The sequence below is a fragment of the Thunnus thynnus genome, chromosome 12 (assembly GCF_963924715.1).
Source record: "Thunnus thynnus chromosome 12, fThuThy2.1, whole genome shotgun sequence".
NCBI lineage: Eukaryota > Metazoa > Chordata > Actinopteri > Scombriformes > Scombridae > Thunnus > Thunnus thynnus.
This window is the reverse complement of record NC_089528.1, coordinates 24006738-24022748: the sequence shown is the minus strand read 5'-3', so window position 1 is coordinate 24022748 and position 16011 is coordinate 24006738. Positions and strand designations below refer to the sequence as shown.

Sequence of the window (16011 nt, the reverse complement as noted above, 5' to 3'; positions counted from 1 at the left end):
GAATGAATCTGGCTCACAATGAAACAACACAAACTTCTCAATACAAACTTTATTTGCACACGTGGCTGTGTACATGTATAAAATACATCAACACACTTAACCGGAGTTTCCATCCCTTGTTTAAAGAGTTTTTTGTTTCTTAAAAATGAACCGAGTGGCGTCACTTAAGCAGTAAAACACACTTAGAACAGAAAAAAAACCCCAGTAAGATAGATATAAGCTAAATAAGTATACAGACATTGGCAGGATTAAATGAATAATTAAGATTATTTTTTAAAGACTGGATAATATAAATCAGAAGTACAGAGCCCATGTTGGAGTGCATGGTAAACATCGTCACAGATCATTAACGTACTGTAGAGGATCTTTGGAAGCACATTACAGGAGGTGTTTAAATACTTATCTTGACCAGTATGAAGTATTATATCAATGCTGTTGGCTGAAAAAATGTGTTTGAAATCAAAAAGACTAAAAGTTTGTGGTCATCTAGTAACAAACAAGGCATTTTGTATCTTGAAAACTTGGCAATTAGCGGATGTTGAGTTTCCATCCAACAACAGCGTGTGCAGGTTGAGAGTTCATCACATACTGCGGTTAATTTTGGCTAACTTGTTTATATCCTCTACAGATACAAAGTACAGTATATGGCGTTTCATCAACAACAGTAGATTACAAATACATGATGTAATAACAAAAGACAAGAAGAGTCTGAACCTCGTATGAGTGTAGTAATGTTGGGAAAACCGTACAAGACCAAAAAAATACCAGAAAATCACTCAAGCACCGACGTCGTTAATGGTTGGCTTGGTTCGGTCAGTGAGACGGAGCTCACTGTCGTAAGAATGACTATAAATAGTGAAACGGGCTTGTTTTTTTGGAGGGAGTGGGGGGGAGCGGGGAGTTACTGAAGCTCAGGCTCAGGTAGAGGAAGTGTAGCCCTTACAGCCTGACGCCCGTCTCCCGCCTCCTCACAGCTCGTCTCCGGTGTGACCTCGCTTGAAGGCGTCGCCTGTCAGCTTCTCCTGCGCCTCCTTCATACTGGACAGAACTGAGAAGAAAGCAGGAGGCAAGTTTGACATCCGCAGCCTGATTATAGACGACATTTAAAGAAATATCCGACTGAGAGACATGTTACTCCATGTTAATCTCAAATGTTTCTTTTATTCATCATCATTGTTTCTGGAAGAGCCAGCGGTTTGTAACTTAATATTTTTCATAAGTAATGATGGTGGATTTGATTGAAAGTCCCCTTATTTAGTATTTATGAACAGTTAAATGATATAACACTATAATGTAGAAGTTTATTCATGTATTATTCAACAACTACAACTCCTGTGGGAGTCCATAAATAGAGGCTGATGTATAAACATAATGAATGACAAAAAGTTATAATAATATAAAATGTCTTAATAGGAGACAAATGTACATTAATTAATACTTAATTTCCTTATATCTACATTATAGTGTAATGTTTAAATAGGACTTAAAGTGTAAACCAGATGACAATAATGAGGATTTTTACCTTGTTCTGCGCTGCTGTAGAAGTACTTGTAGTTGGGATTTCCATTCTTGTTAGTGATCTCAGGGTGGACTTTACCGCTGGGATCTGTGAGCAAAAAGAGTCAAACGTTTTGATCATTTCATTAAAACACAAACAATACAGGGCTGCAACTAATTGTTGGTTTCGTTATTAATCTGCTGATTGTTTTCTTGATTTTCTCAAACTGTTTGTTCTATAAAATGTCAGAAAACAGTGAAAAATGCTCATAAAAACTTGTTTTGTCCAACCAACGTCCAAAATTCAAAGATCTTCCATTAATAATGAAAGAAGAAGCAGATTTACTGAGTTTTTGGCAATTTTGCTTTAAAAAAAAAAAAGAAAAGACAATCGATTATTGAAACTGTTGCCAATTAATTTTCTGTTGATCATCTCACTACTAACTGTAACATATTTAAACATTCATTAGAGCATTTTTACATAATTGCACATTGAAGAATTTTATGTTTTTCCTGCGATTGATTTAAATTTTTGCACACTTCTTACTGCTCAGATGTTTATTTTTCTGTCAAGCATCTGTGAGACTTTAGGATTTAACAGTCTCATTATTTTATCTTTCTGTTATGCAATATGCTTTGCAGTTAATTCACCGATCCTCGATTCGTAATTTGCACAGTGAAACACTGAAAAAGTGAAACATTCTGGCTTTCACAAGGATCAGAACTAACCGAAACCACCTAAATCCAGCTCACTGAAACTGCCCACAGATTTATCAGCCGCTGCATGTGATTCAGACAGTTTCTCCACAGGAACTCCATAAACTGTTTACATAAAAGGTGACTAAACCTCCTGCATACCAAGGAAAAGAATCCGAGGAATGTATCCACCGTCGGGACTGAAGGCTTCATCCTTTGGCTCCTCCTCGTCCTGTTCAGATAAGAGATAATTGATGATGTACAGACACAGCAACGAACCCCAACCAACGGATATGTTCACTTTGGTTTTTGGCACAATGATGAAACACATATGTGCAGGAGAGATTAAAGAAAGAGACGTAAAAGTGTTTTTAAGTAAAAAACCTCACCGACAGAAAATTAATGAGAAAGTAACCAGTTTGCTGTTAATGTTTCCTTACCTCCAGGTTGACCATTACAAAGTTGTGTGCAAGTTCAGAGATTTCCTTGGACTCGGCGAATTTGGGCTTCAGTGCTGATGTGAAAAAAGCAACAATAAGATGAATCTTTATCTCTCGTCGCCATGAAAATGCAGGACAAGTGATGTTATCCAATAATATCGCTGTAACGTCTCTGCATCTCTGGAATAAAACCTGCTTGTGCCACAGATAGCACAGTTTGAAGTACAGTTTATATGCAGTTTTCTATCATAGTGGTATCAATACTGGTTATTATAGATTTCTCTCTTTCTCTTAATTCTTAGTTTAAGAATGTGGATGTTTTGAAGTCATATATGGACAAAGCTCAGAAAATCAGATACTTTCAGATCTGCTTTTGCCACTGTGACTTATATTTAATGCACAGATCATTTTCAGCCAATCAAAGCAGGGCTGCAACTAATGATTAGTTTCATTATCAATTAATTTGTCACTTATTTTCTCTATTAAATCAATTAGTTGTTTGGTCCATAAAATGTTGAAAACAGTCCACAACCCAAAGATATTCAGTTTACTGTCATAAAAGACTAAAGCAACCAGAAAATATTCACATTTGAGAAGCTGGAACCACAGAATTTGGACTTTTTTTTCTTTAAAAATGACTGAAACTATTAATTGATTATCATAATAGTTAAAGATTAATTTAACAGTTGTTCTAAATCGCAGTTCACTTGAAGTGCACTGTTTTTACTCTATGATGCCTCCAAAGTGACAGATGAGAAAAGCGTTAAACTCCTCCTGCCACAGACCTGAATCATTATTTCTCACTTGTCTTGTTTGCTCACACTGCAGATGGTAATTTGCTGAGCTTGCAGGATGGACTTAATGAAGTTAATTTATGCACATATTCTCTGGTTTGCTCTAAACACAGGAAGGAAGGACTCAGATATGGCTCATTTTTGGACATAAATAGCCAGAAAAAAGAAAAACAAACTCATTCATATCCCCTTTAATGGAAATGTTCTTTTTCTAATAGCATGTAGCAATGTTTGGGTAAAAGTTAATGTTATTGATTAAAGTTCTTTCCACTTTAAAAAACAGACTGAACCCCAACTAAAGTCTGGTTAATTTATGTCAGAAATAATCATCATGGTGTCAGTTATTAAGCTGATATGCAGAAATGTAGCAATAGTGAATATTTATCATGCAAAAAGACGTCTCATCCATGATTCATAATGCAGTCCAGACGACCCATTTACCTACTTTCATTAAGTTCAAATCATTACTTTCTATTGTTTGAGGCTGTAAGTGAAATGTAAATAACTGCTCACAGGAAATATTGTTTTAGAGTCACAATAACCGAATGTGAGAATGATTTTGTTGACTAAAGCCATGTTCAGACCTGTATCTTGCTTCATGAATCTGATGGATATCAATGTAAAATGGTAAGTTCACATGTTGAACTCGTGTCTGAATAAGCATTTCTATGTAAAAGTCCTTTTCAGACAGAGAATACGTAACATTGCTGGCTTCATCTGTCTTTTAAAATACTGGCTTTTTGTCATTTAGACAGATGTTCATTATATAAAAGTTCCATAATGGCTTTATTCAAACATGACGGGACAGTTTGACCATAAAATCCTCAACACTGATCTGAGTTTTTTTAACTGGAGAGAGAGAGAACAGCGTTGTACCTTTGCAGGCTCCGCACCAGCTCTTGTGGACGATGACCATGATCGGCAGCCCGCTGTCAATGCAAACACATCAACAGGTCTGTCAAGGCTAATTCTAAGCACCAAAACTGGAAAACTAGTAACTCTGACCTCAATATCTTTGACCTAGAACTGAGGAAACACACCCAATGCTCCTTGAGAAAACATTCAATACAAACATCTGATATCAACTTGTCAATCTGCTCCAGTCATTAGTGGAAATGTGGACAAAGGGGATTTTTTTAAATCTGTTTTAGGCTTCAGGGCAGTGGTTGTACATGATGTGGTTCTGCAGGGTTACAAGAGGTGTTTGTGATATTTCAGCTCTAGGTGTGAACTCACCTGGCCTCAGCTTCATTTTTGCCGTCATCCAGTGTCCTCCAGTGGATGTTATCTCCGAACCCTGCAGGGATGGACGCATTAATGAGCACAGCAGCATTGTGTGACTGGTATTATATTTCTACAACAGGGTGGATCTGCCCTAAATAGATCAGTCAATAAAAGGAACAGTCAAGCAAATACAACTGAACGGTGGTAATTCAATATCAAGCTTGAGGTTTACATGACTGTTAGCTGTAACTACAGCCAGCTCGTAGGATTATTGAGCAGCGGTAGTGGTTTGTTTCATCTCAGTAAAACTGACATCAGTTTATAATAGCGCTGCAAATAATGATTATTTTCATTATCGATTAATCTGATTTATCCTTTTTTCAATAAAATTTCAGATAATGTTGAAAAATACTTCAAAGATGGCGTCTTCAAATGTCTTGCTTTGTCCAACCAACAGCACAAAACCCCAAAATAAACAGTTTACAACTATGTATGATGGAGAAAAGCATTAAATTCATCACATTTTAGGAATTTAAACTTGCATATTTTTGGCATCTTTGCTTAAAAATGATTAAAACAATGATTCAATTACATAAATTGTTGCAGATTAATTTTCTGTCGACCAATTATTCAAATAATTGTTGCAGCTCGAGTTCATAATTTATAAAAACTGCAAGAATATGACTAATTCCTTCATTTTTGACAAATTATTTTCTCATTTTTAGAGGTTTGTTTTACTCTTCAGTCACCCATCCTCTTGTTATTAACTGTGTATGAATCTCTTAACAAGATAACATTATTATGGACAACACATCATCCATTTAATGTATGGTAAATTACACAACTTAACTATAATACTATAAAAAACATGTACAGATCTTCAATTTTTACCCAGTGTTGTTCAACAATACACTTAAAAATGAATGCCAGTTATTTTACCTAAGATGTATGCTGCTTTAATGTTTTCTGTTGTGTTGCACCGATAAGACAGTTTGATTTAATTTTTATGTCTGTGAGAAATATTTCATACTTTATTCTACACATCCAGCTTGTAGCCGACATCTAAGCACTACTTGTTTTTATCTCATCTCCTACTTGGAGAGTGATGAATACAGTTCATACTATTGTCATCCATTCATACTCTAACATAGTCATATATAGGGCTGCAACTAACAATTATTTTCATTATCATTAATGATTTATTGATACTCGTTTGTCTATAAAATGTCAGAAAATGTCAAAAGCTGTTAAAGACGTCTTGAAATATCCTGTTTAGTCTGATCAACAGTCTGAAATCTTCAGCTTGTAATTTAAAACATGTAGTACCATGTGTCCGCTTTAATCTGCATATTTTACTTAACTAATGTTATGTATAATGTGTGTATATTTACTTATTTATTATGAATGCTTTGACCCAGAACAAAACAAATCTAGATTGATAAAGTTATATCTTAATGGAATCACCCTGGAGAAACCTTAAAGGACAGGTTCACAATTTCTCAAGTGTGTCTTAAAACAACAGTCAGGTGTCCACATGAACAGTGACTATTAAAAGATCCTCTTTAAATGTGCTTTGATGTAAGTGATGGGAGGACCAAAATCCACAGTGTGTCCACACAGTCACTTTGTGCAAATATGCATTTAAAAGTTGATGTGAAGCTTATATGAGGCTTCAGCAGTCTGAGTTAGTCATATCAAGTGGATATCTGACACATTTACAGTCTTTTTAGTATCAAAGTCCCTCTGTGTTTCCCTGTTGAGCTGTGGTGGAAGTATAGTAACAAAAAGGGGGACCTTGTCACTAAAGGGACTGTAACGTTGAAAGATATCTACTTGATTTGACTAATTTGGACGGCTGAAGCTTCATATTATCTTCAGATAAACTTTTAAATACATTTTGTGGATTCTGCCCCCATCTCTTTACATTGTAAATGCATTATGAAGGGATCTTCTAATAGTCAGTATGAATAGGAGGAATGATTAAAGCAAGAAAAACTTGTTTCAGTGTTAATTTGGGCTTTTGACTGTTGTTTTAGGACAGACTTGAATAATTGTGAACCCGTTCTTTAAACATTGATCTCAAATGAAACGTGGAGAGTCGGTTAACCTGAAATACTGGAAATTAAGGATTCACGTCTGTCTATAAAAAAACACACCTCGTCACCTGAACTACCTGAGCAGGACACACACCTCAGGGATCCAGGATGCTGACACAAAGACAGTCAGCTCTCCTCTTGCAGAGGCAACATGATCAATGAACAACCAAGCTTTGCAGCCACACATTCTGCTCGCTTTCAGTTCATAACTCTTTAAATACGGACTCACCTCTGCTGCTGGCGGCTTCGACGACCTTTTGAAAGCACGTCAAAGACAGCAAAACCTGTAAAGATGAAAATACTGCGATATTGAACAGAGACGTTTGCATTTTGACTGGCCTTTTTTCCTCACAGACAGCTGCAGATAGCGTTAATGGCAGTGAGTGACTGTCTGTTAAACAGCGGTGCGTTTTTTTTTTTTCCTACCCGCATTCTGTGAAGACCCGCCCCCTACTCTGCCTCTGATTGGCTCTGACGCTGATATTCCTACGCCTCATGCCTAAATCGAACCAATCCAATCAACGAAGGTAGCGATACTAGCCAATCAGAGGCAGAGTAGGGCGGGTCTTCACGTAATACGGGTGGATGGATGGGGGGTGGGGGGGGGCAACAGCGACCCGGATGTTCAACCCTTCACGGTTCACTTTTTTTTGTAAAATCTTTATTGAGAAAATATTCAAAATACAAACAGTGCCGACTATTTGATCAATATAATAGTATACAAAGAAACAAGAATATGAATTTAAATCGATAAAAAATAGATAATAAATAAATGATAAATAGATAAATTATTATTATTATTACTGTTGTTGATATTATTATTACTATTATTATGTTAAAAGAAACTTGGGAAAATTGGGATAAATAAACTTCATTAATATAAATTATTATAAAAAACAACATTTCTTAATCTTTAAAAAGTTCACTGTACAGTTTGACAGTTTTGTCACTTTTTTTTAGTGTTTAAAGCTTTAAGAATTTTAACATATTCTTTAGATTCACATGAAAATCCAGTGAAATTGGGGGTAACCGTTATTTGGCATTTATGTATGTGAAATTTAACATATAGAATCAATAAGTTCACAGTGACTTCAGTGTTACATTTATCATGTAATAGATTTGTAGATTTGATTTATCGATTGGGACAGTGTGCAGTTTTAAACATTAAAGATGCACTGCACCGGAGTTAGCTCGAAGCTTATTTGCATCCGTAGTCCCCCACAATCAAACATACAACAGCACAACAACAAACAGTACGAAGCAAAAAACAAAAAACAAAAAACAAAAAAACACATAGAGCACACCATACAAAATACAAAGCACACAATAGCACATCACATACACCCACAATGTCAATTAGAAATTAATAATGTAAATATGTCAAATTAAAAGCAAGACTACCTGCGCTAATGAGAAGACCATAGATGGAGTTTAGACTCAGTGGTCACACAGCAGATTGGTCTTTAGTAGATTTTTTAATTTGGCCTTGAATGTATTGATGGAACTACAGCTCTTCATATAATCAGGTGGGGCATTCCACTGAGTTGTGGCTTTCACAGAGAAAGCTGACTGTCCAAATGCAGTGCTACGAAATGGTATGGTACTATCTTGTATAGAGGATATTCTGGGGGATCTAAAAGAACTTACTGAGCGAGTGTACACAAAGTCACGTAGTGGAGGAGGGGCCAAACCATTTCAAATTTTATAAACTAGGCACAAATTTTAGAATAATCTAAAATTGTCAAAGCTCAGTAAATTGTATTTCTCCAGTACCCTACAGTGATGGAAATGCATTAGCTTTTTGTCCAGAGTTTTTAGAGTTTGTTCGTATAAGGACTCAAGAGGTTTTATGGCTGTTTCTGCAGCCTGCCCCCAACATGTGATGCAATAAGACATATGGGAAAGAATCATAGCATGCATAAATAGCTTGGCTGCGTCCAAAGAGAGACAGTTTCTCATATGTCTAAAATTTGCCAAGTTGTACTTTATGGTTTTAACCGTTTTTTTAAACATGTTTCTTAAAGTTCAAATTTGGATCCAGTGTCACACCAAGATATTTAAAATCAGTAACTATGTGAATTTTTTCACATTTGATGAAAATATCAGCGATAGGAGGTTGTACCATAGTTTTAGAGAAAAACATACCTTTTGTCTTGTTTACATTTAGACTCAGACATGATAGATGAAGCCAGTGTGTGATCCTTTCCAATGCAATTGTTAGCTTAGCGCTTAATATTGGAAATAAGGTAAAGTTTGGTTCGCTATTGGTCCATTTCATTTTATGTATACGGAATTTGCCAATAATTATAAATAGTTGGATTTAAAAGCTAATATTCTTGGCCACTGAGGTATTTCAGAAATTAATCAAAATATCACTACCATAAACATGGAACATTTGAACAGTTTTTCTAGATAGAAAGCTTTGCATATCAATTAAATATATTTTAGAATACAAAAGAAAAATAAATTACATCGGAAAAAATACGTAAAAATGTGTTTCTTTGTTTAGACCTCAGCAGTAATTAATTTCACATTTTGGGGGGCGGTTCACATGACGTCACATCCACAAAACCGCGTGTTCCTGTCTGCGACTTGAAATAGTCAAGTTAGACAACACAATGTGAGCGCGAGACCGGAAGCGCACACGAAAACAAAAGTTTAACGCCTCAAAATGTACAAAAAAGGACATCAATTTAGGATTCCACGCATAAAATCACATTTTAATACGTCACAGCTCATATTTTACCTTCCTCATATGTAATATCATCTTTACATAAATAAAAAAATCTACTATAGTGTCATTTATATGGATTATATTTTGAAAACGGAGTCGGAAGTGCATTATATTGCTGCTGACTTGACAATTGGTATTAGCCGTGTTGCTTCAGCCTCATTAGTAGCGAGAAGAGCAGTTAAACGGATTGTCAATTTATTTATCAAAGGTAAAAAAAATATATATATATTTCAATCTCTGGTTAACATTAAAGCCGATCTGTTTTATCGTTTTAATTGACGTTAGCTGTTTGCTAAGCCAGGAACAAAACAAAACGCGCTAGCCACTAACGCTATGCTAACATTAGCTAAATTAGCTTTCAGACGCTAGATAGCAGCCTAACTACTAGATAGCTGCTGTAATGTTAGACGTACATGTAATTAATACATTTTGGTTTCAGTCACTTCTGTTGTCTTTGGTCAGTATTGTCAGTATGGCTTCAGTGTTGGCAAGCTGCTAGCTTAGTGCTAATGTGCGGAGATGAGGGACATTACAGGTCTGATTGCCTAACTCATGCTGTGTGTGTGTGTGTGTGCTCTCTTAAAAAAACTTGTTCCGTTAGATTGTTTTTTTTCCCATTTTATATGAACTATATGGTGACAAATTAATGTTAAAGTTGTTGTTTTTTTCACAGAACACTATGAATCAAGAGAAGCTCGCCAAACTTCAGGCACAGGTCCGGATAGGTGGAAAGGTGGGTGTACTACTATCTTTTTTTAAATTTTTTATAATGCATGACATAACAGTTATAGCTTTAATCAAATGTACTGTGTAGCAGCCTCGATCAGGGCTTTCAGAGAGGCTGCTCACGGTTGTCCTCGTCCTGTCGTTGGCCCAGTAGTTTGCTTATTTTAAGGAGTGTGATGGCATTCAGCATCTGCCAGGTCTTTCCTCCTGACCTCAGCATATCCTTTATGGTGGGAGAGCGCTGGGCCCTCCATCTGTGGCCTCTATGGCTTTGTTCACATTTGTTGTGAGGTCTTTACCTCGGCTGCACACTTGATGGCGTCATTTGTCGAGAGAAGAGGCTCCTGTGCCTCTTTACAGATTGCACTGGTGTGTTTCTCAAATCAATTTATCTAGAGGGCACATTTAAAAACAATAAAAGTTGACCTAAAGTGCTTTACTGCGACTGAGAAATACAATCAAATGAAAACACGGATATGGTTGTGAAGATCAAGGGGGAAATTTATAATAACTGTAAAATAAAATACTTAATAAAAATGGGATTTAAATCCTAAAAACAGGACAGTATTGCACAGAGAACCAACTATTTATAGAAAGAGACAATAAATAAATAAATAAAATAAAATCCATTGATGTCTTCATGATGACTATTAACAGGCTGAAGAAAAGAGATGGGTCTTAAGACAGGTTTTAAAAACATCAGTTGAGGGGATAATCTAATAATGAGAGGCTGTTTTACACTTTAGGGCCAGAAGGAGGCTATAGTTACTTGTTGGCGAGATGGAGGGCAACAGATTTAGGACCATGTAATTAGAGCTGCAATGATTAGTTGATTAGTTGCCAACTATTAAATTAATCACCAACCGTTTTGATAATTGATTAATTGTTTGGAGTCATTTTTTAAGAAAAAAAAAGACCAAATTCTGATTCTAACCTCTCATATACAAATATTTTCTGGTTTCTTTAGTCTTCTGTCACAGTAAACTGAATATATTTGGGTCGTGGACTGAAAACAAGACATTCAAGGACGTCACCTTGGGCTTAGGTGATCGACATGTTTCACCATCTTCATAGACCAAACAACTAATTGAGTCATCGAGCAAATAATTGACAGATTAATCATTGATGAAGATAATCATTAGTTGCAGCCCTACATGTAATCATGTGTCCTGCTCAAGTCTGGATGGGGACCTCTCATCTCTCTCCCTTCATTTCTTGTCACTTCTAAACTGTCATCTGTCTGATAAAACAAAAAACAACAACCAAAAAAATACTTTAAAAAGAAGTAAAAGCCATTTAAAAATCTGTTTGAGTGAAACAAAGTGAGCAAAATTATTTTTGAGCAATTGAAAGTAAAAGTTCAGGGCTGCAACTAGCACTCTTTATCTGTTAAGCCATTGGTTATTTTCTAGATTAATCAACTAGTTGTTTGGTATATAAAATGTCAGAAAACGGTGAAAAATGTTGATCATGTTTCGGTTTCCCAAAGCCTGAGATGATGACCCCAAACGTCTTGTTTTGTCCAGAACAGTTCACAACCCGAAGATATTCAGTTTCCTGTCATAGAAGACTAAAAAAACCCAGAAAATATTCATATTTGAGAAGCTGGAATCAGAGAATTTTGACATTCTTTTTTCTGACAACAAAATAGTTTCCGATGAATTTATTAGCCGACAACTAAACGATGAATCAACTTATTGTTGAAGCTCATGAGGATTTCAATGAGCAACAGATGACTCATCGTCTTTATACAGTCTTTTTAAATTTCTGTGTCATCGCTGCTCGATCACAGTAGTGCTTCCTCCAATGTTTTTCATTGTAGTTTTCCATAGTTGTTTTTTATAGTAGTTTTCCATAGTTGTTTTTTATAGTATTTTTTTCTTAGTAGTTTTCCAGTTTCTTTTAAATTATGGAGAGTATTAGAAACAGGACAAATGTACAATAAACCATTTAATATTAATCCTAGTGTTGTGCACCGCTTTAACAAAATCACTCGAGTGTCTGACAGAAAATCTGCTCATTTACAAACAGGTCTTGGTCATTTGTTGTGTTAACCAGGTTTAGTTTTATGCTTGTAACTGCTTCACCGGAGCTGTCATCTAAAAATTAGTAAATTATGTCTAAGCTAGGATGTAAAGAATGTCCCTCATAGATTAAAAAAAAAAGTCTCTGACCCAGTGGTATTAAACTGTGTTTGAAATTTCAGCCCATTCAGTCATTTAATCCCTTCTTTGGCATGCACACCTGTTCTTTCCTCAGGGAACGGCCCGCAGGAAGAAAAAGGTTGTTCACAAAACAGCAACAGCTGATGACAAGAAGCTCCAAGGCTCATTGAAGAAACTGGCAGTGAACAACATTGCAGGGATCGAAGAGGTGAGGCATCTCCGACAAGATTCAAAAGAAATTAACGTCACTATTGTGCTGTAGCTGCACTGTTTTTCACTTCTTTCAAAAAAAAAATCCTTTATCATTGTCACATTATAAGGAAAAGATAAGACAGAGAGAGTCTAACCCAAGCGTTCTCTAATCATGTCATCATCTAGTTTATTTTTAGTGCTTTTATGCAGGTTGCCTCAAACAAACTGTTTCAGATGCATTAAAGCACACAAACAGATAAAACATGTGGATACGGCACTAGCTTGTCACACGAAATTTTGTTTGATTCATTCATGTTGAGGCTCAGTTGGCTTGTTGTATCTTATTTGAATTATTTAAAGTGCTAATATATTTACTGGAGACTAGACTAATACTTTGGGACACACTTTTCTCTCTACAGTTTTTTTTGACAGTTGTTTCTTATGAAATTTTTGGGTTAAATTTGTGATTTTTGGTTATATTATTACATGAGTAAAATCAACTTGACTGTGCTCAGAAGCCTCTTGAATGTTGTGCTGTTAAAATTGATGAACAGTCATGTTTTCCATGTGAATTTACTCCCTCTTCATGTGATTATTTGTAATTATAGTGGATTCTACTTTTGCACCAGTCTAATCTCAGTCTGAATGAATGAATCACCTTTAAAACAGATACCAAATATAATTTAGGTGTTAAAACATGAAACACTACAGACATCATCTCTTGACAGTCCATAATCTTGTGACTAGCGGTTGAGGCTCTAAATCCAACTGCTCTCTCTCTTTCTCTCTCTCTCTCTCTCTCAGGTGAATATGATAAAAGACGACGGGACGGTGATCCACTTCAACAACCCCAAAGTTCAGGCGTCTCTGTCTGCCAACACCTTCGCCATCACGGGCCACGCTGAGACCAAGCAGCTGACAGAGATGCTGCCAGGCATCCTGAGCCAGCTGGGAGCCGACAGCCTCAGCAGCCTGCGCAAGCTGGCTGAGCAGTTCCCACGGCAATGTGTGTACACACACACACACACACAAACGCTCTCAGTCACAAGGTCAGGGCTCTTAGTAGCTGTGTATGTAATTTCAGGAATATTCATTGAGGTTTGAGAGATCTGCTCTGCAAAAACAACGTCAGCAGATTTTATGAATATATTAATGAGAGAACAGAAGCAGCAGGGTAGTGAGAAAAGAGGCCACCTTCTAGGACTTCATGTTGAGAACCATTATCCTGTTGACGAGTAAGGGTCAGTTTACGCTGGACCAGAACTGGTTTATAAGACAAAATCAAAAGTACTTCTGACGTGCCACACTCGAAGACAGAGCAAAAAGCTGGCCGTCATAGCGAGGAGGAGACGTGATATTGTTCAAATATGAGGATAACAGCTCACACTTGCAGACAAATCTCTGCTGGAAAGCATTCATAGTGTTCCACTTGGTTTTTTAACATGAAAAGTGACAGAAATGGTTGTGTAAGACTAAAAAGGGATCCAACCAATCAGGGCGAAGTGAAGTTGGTTTCAGAAAGTTACAGAAATGGGAGGAGGTTTCTGAAGCTTTTCAACTCTCTGACCAGGAGTTCTGAGTTTATTTGACCCTTTTACTGACACTACACGTAGCCGGTCATGGTTGAACTTGTTTAAAACAGACACACAGCTGAACGTGCCGCCTCCTACATTTCTATGTGCTTAAGCAGATTTGTGTGACAGATTTGTTTGGCAGTGTTTTTGTTTGTTTACAATCACAGGAGCACGTGCGGAGATTAAATCAGTAAATGTTACTCAGAGAAACTGGTTTTTAGCAGCGAGAAAAACTGAAGAGAATAGCAAGGACGGCAGTGGAAGAATGAAAACAGCAGCTGAAATAATATAAGAGACTATACGCGTATATATAAGAGACTGGTTTATTGTTCAGAAGGGCGTAGGTGAAGGGTGTCTTCTAGTCCAACAAGTCCAGCACAGTGTAGAAGCGTTGAGTTGATTCAGTTTGATGCGGTCGGCCTCGATGTGCGTTTAGATGAAAATAAACCCAGTGAAGCAAACAACGGAAATAGGAGCAGCTTTTCCACATGGCAACACAACTAATCGTGTGATGTTTAAAGACGGTGCCACAGCGGAGGTAAACTTGAACTTTATGCAGAGTCCAGAACAAGAGCAGCACCTCACCGCAACGGCCTTTTAGTAGCTGTTCTGGAGCTTTCAGTTGTATTTTCAAAAAACAGAAGAAGAAAGAGGATTTATATCTTTAGACAATGTGTGAAAGAAATCAGATTTTTTTGAGTGAGGGGGTGTCAGGAAAATGCACTCACAATATAAAGGTTAAAACTATTCAGAAACACTGAATATTACAACAGGAGTTTAGTGGAAACACTGGAACACACACTAAAACAAATCTGTTTGATCTATGGAGGAATTTATTTTTGCCAATTTGAAGCTCAACTTCTGATTTAATGTTTGATTTTGTATTTTTTTTTCTCTATATTGCAGCAATGGACATGAAAGCAGTCAAGGAGGAAATTGCAGAAGAAGAGGACGACGATGTCCCAGGTAAAGATGGAAATAATTAATGCTTTGGTTTGAAGTGTTGCTCATTAAAGGCTTGTTTCTCCTTCTGTTAAACATCACCTGTGTAAATTTTATCAGGTTTGTTTGAAAAAATTATAAACTACATCAAGTTTTAGGATTAAATTACACAATCTCCAGGTGGGAGTGTTAACACTTTCTCAGCCAAGAAATAAAGGATGTTTGGGTTTAGATCATTTTATCTGTATCAATCTTTTTAAACAGTTTATAGAAATTAAGAATAATCAGTCACTATCTTTCACAAATTTTTAGTGTCTCTTATCAATTGCTGTGCGTCTTTTTGGAACAAAACTCTGATTTACTTTGTTGTTTTCTGTCTTACAGATCTTGTGGAGAACTTTGATGAAGCCTCAAAGAACGAAGCAAACTGATGAATCCTTTTTTTTTTTTTTTGTTTTCCTTCTTCCATCAACCTTTTTTTTTTTTTTTTTTTTTTAAACCTCTTGCAGACTCACAAAGGGCATTTCCTCTTGTGGGGAAATGGTTGTTAAAGGTGCAATGCATCATCTTTGGAGGCGTGAACCACTCTCGGTTTAGCCAGCCACAGCAACACAATAACAACAACAACAACAACAAAATGCAGATACAGTAGGGTTTTGATTTCTGTAGGCTGTGATATTGTGGACACGAAGAGACCAAGATCTGTACGACTCTCAGCACCCAAAGGACTCAGACCGCTTTAAAAAATAAGCTTTCTACATGGTTAAACGTGGCTAGTATTTAAGAGATTGTTTATTAAAGTACAATGAAAGTGAACGATGAATTCACTTTACATATAGTGGTGATTATGAATTTAATAAAACATTTTTGGGCTATTGATGTTTCTCTTTATTACTTGACTTTTTAGATTTTTTTTTTTTTTCAGTGTCGG

The 16011-nt window shown here is 36.4% G+C and overlaps 2 protein-coding genes across 2 annotated transcripts; one reads left to right on the top strand and one right to left on the bottom strand.

Annotated features, from left to right (window-relative positions):
* Positions 1-34: 34 nt before the first annotated feature.
* Positions 35-7150, bottom strand: txndc12 (thioredoxin domain containing 12 (endoplasmic reticulum)). The gene is made up of 7 exons (XM_067606456.1): positions 6977-7150; positions 4664-4724; positions 4304-4356; positions 2634-2707; positions 2356-2425; positions 1523-1606; positions 35-1048 (listed from the first exon to the last, which is right to left on the bottom strand). The coding sequence occupies exons 1-7, from the start codon at positions 7074-7076 to the stop codon at positions 969-971; spliced, it is 522 nt and encodes a 173-aa protein (XP_067462557.1). The 5' UTR covers positions 7077-7150; the 3' UTR covers positions 35-968.
* Positions 7151-9596: 2446 nt separating this feature from the next.
* On the top strand, positions 9597-15579 carry LOC137194501 (transcription factor BTF3 homolog 4-like). The gene is made up of 6 exons (XM_067606453.1): positions 9597-9689; positions 10155-10214; positions 12467-12580; positions 13369-13570; positions 15045-15104; positions 15465-15579. The coding sequence occupies exons 2-6, from the start codon at positions 10161-10163 to the stop codon at positions 15509-15511; spliced, it is 477 nt and encodes a 158-aa protein (XP_067462554.1). The 5' UTR covers positions 9597-9689; positions 10155-10160; the 3' UTR covers positions 15512-15579.
* The last annotated feature ends 432 nt before the right edge of the window (positions 15580-16011 follow it).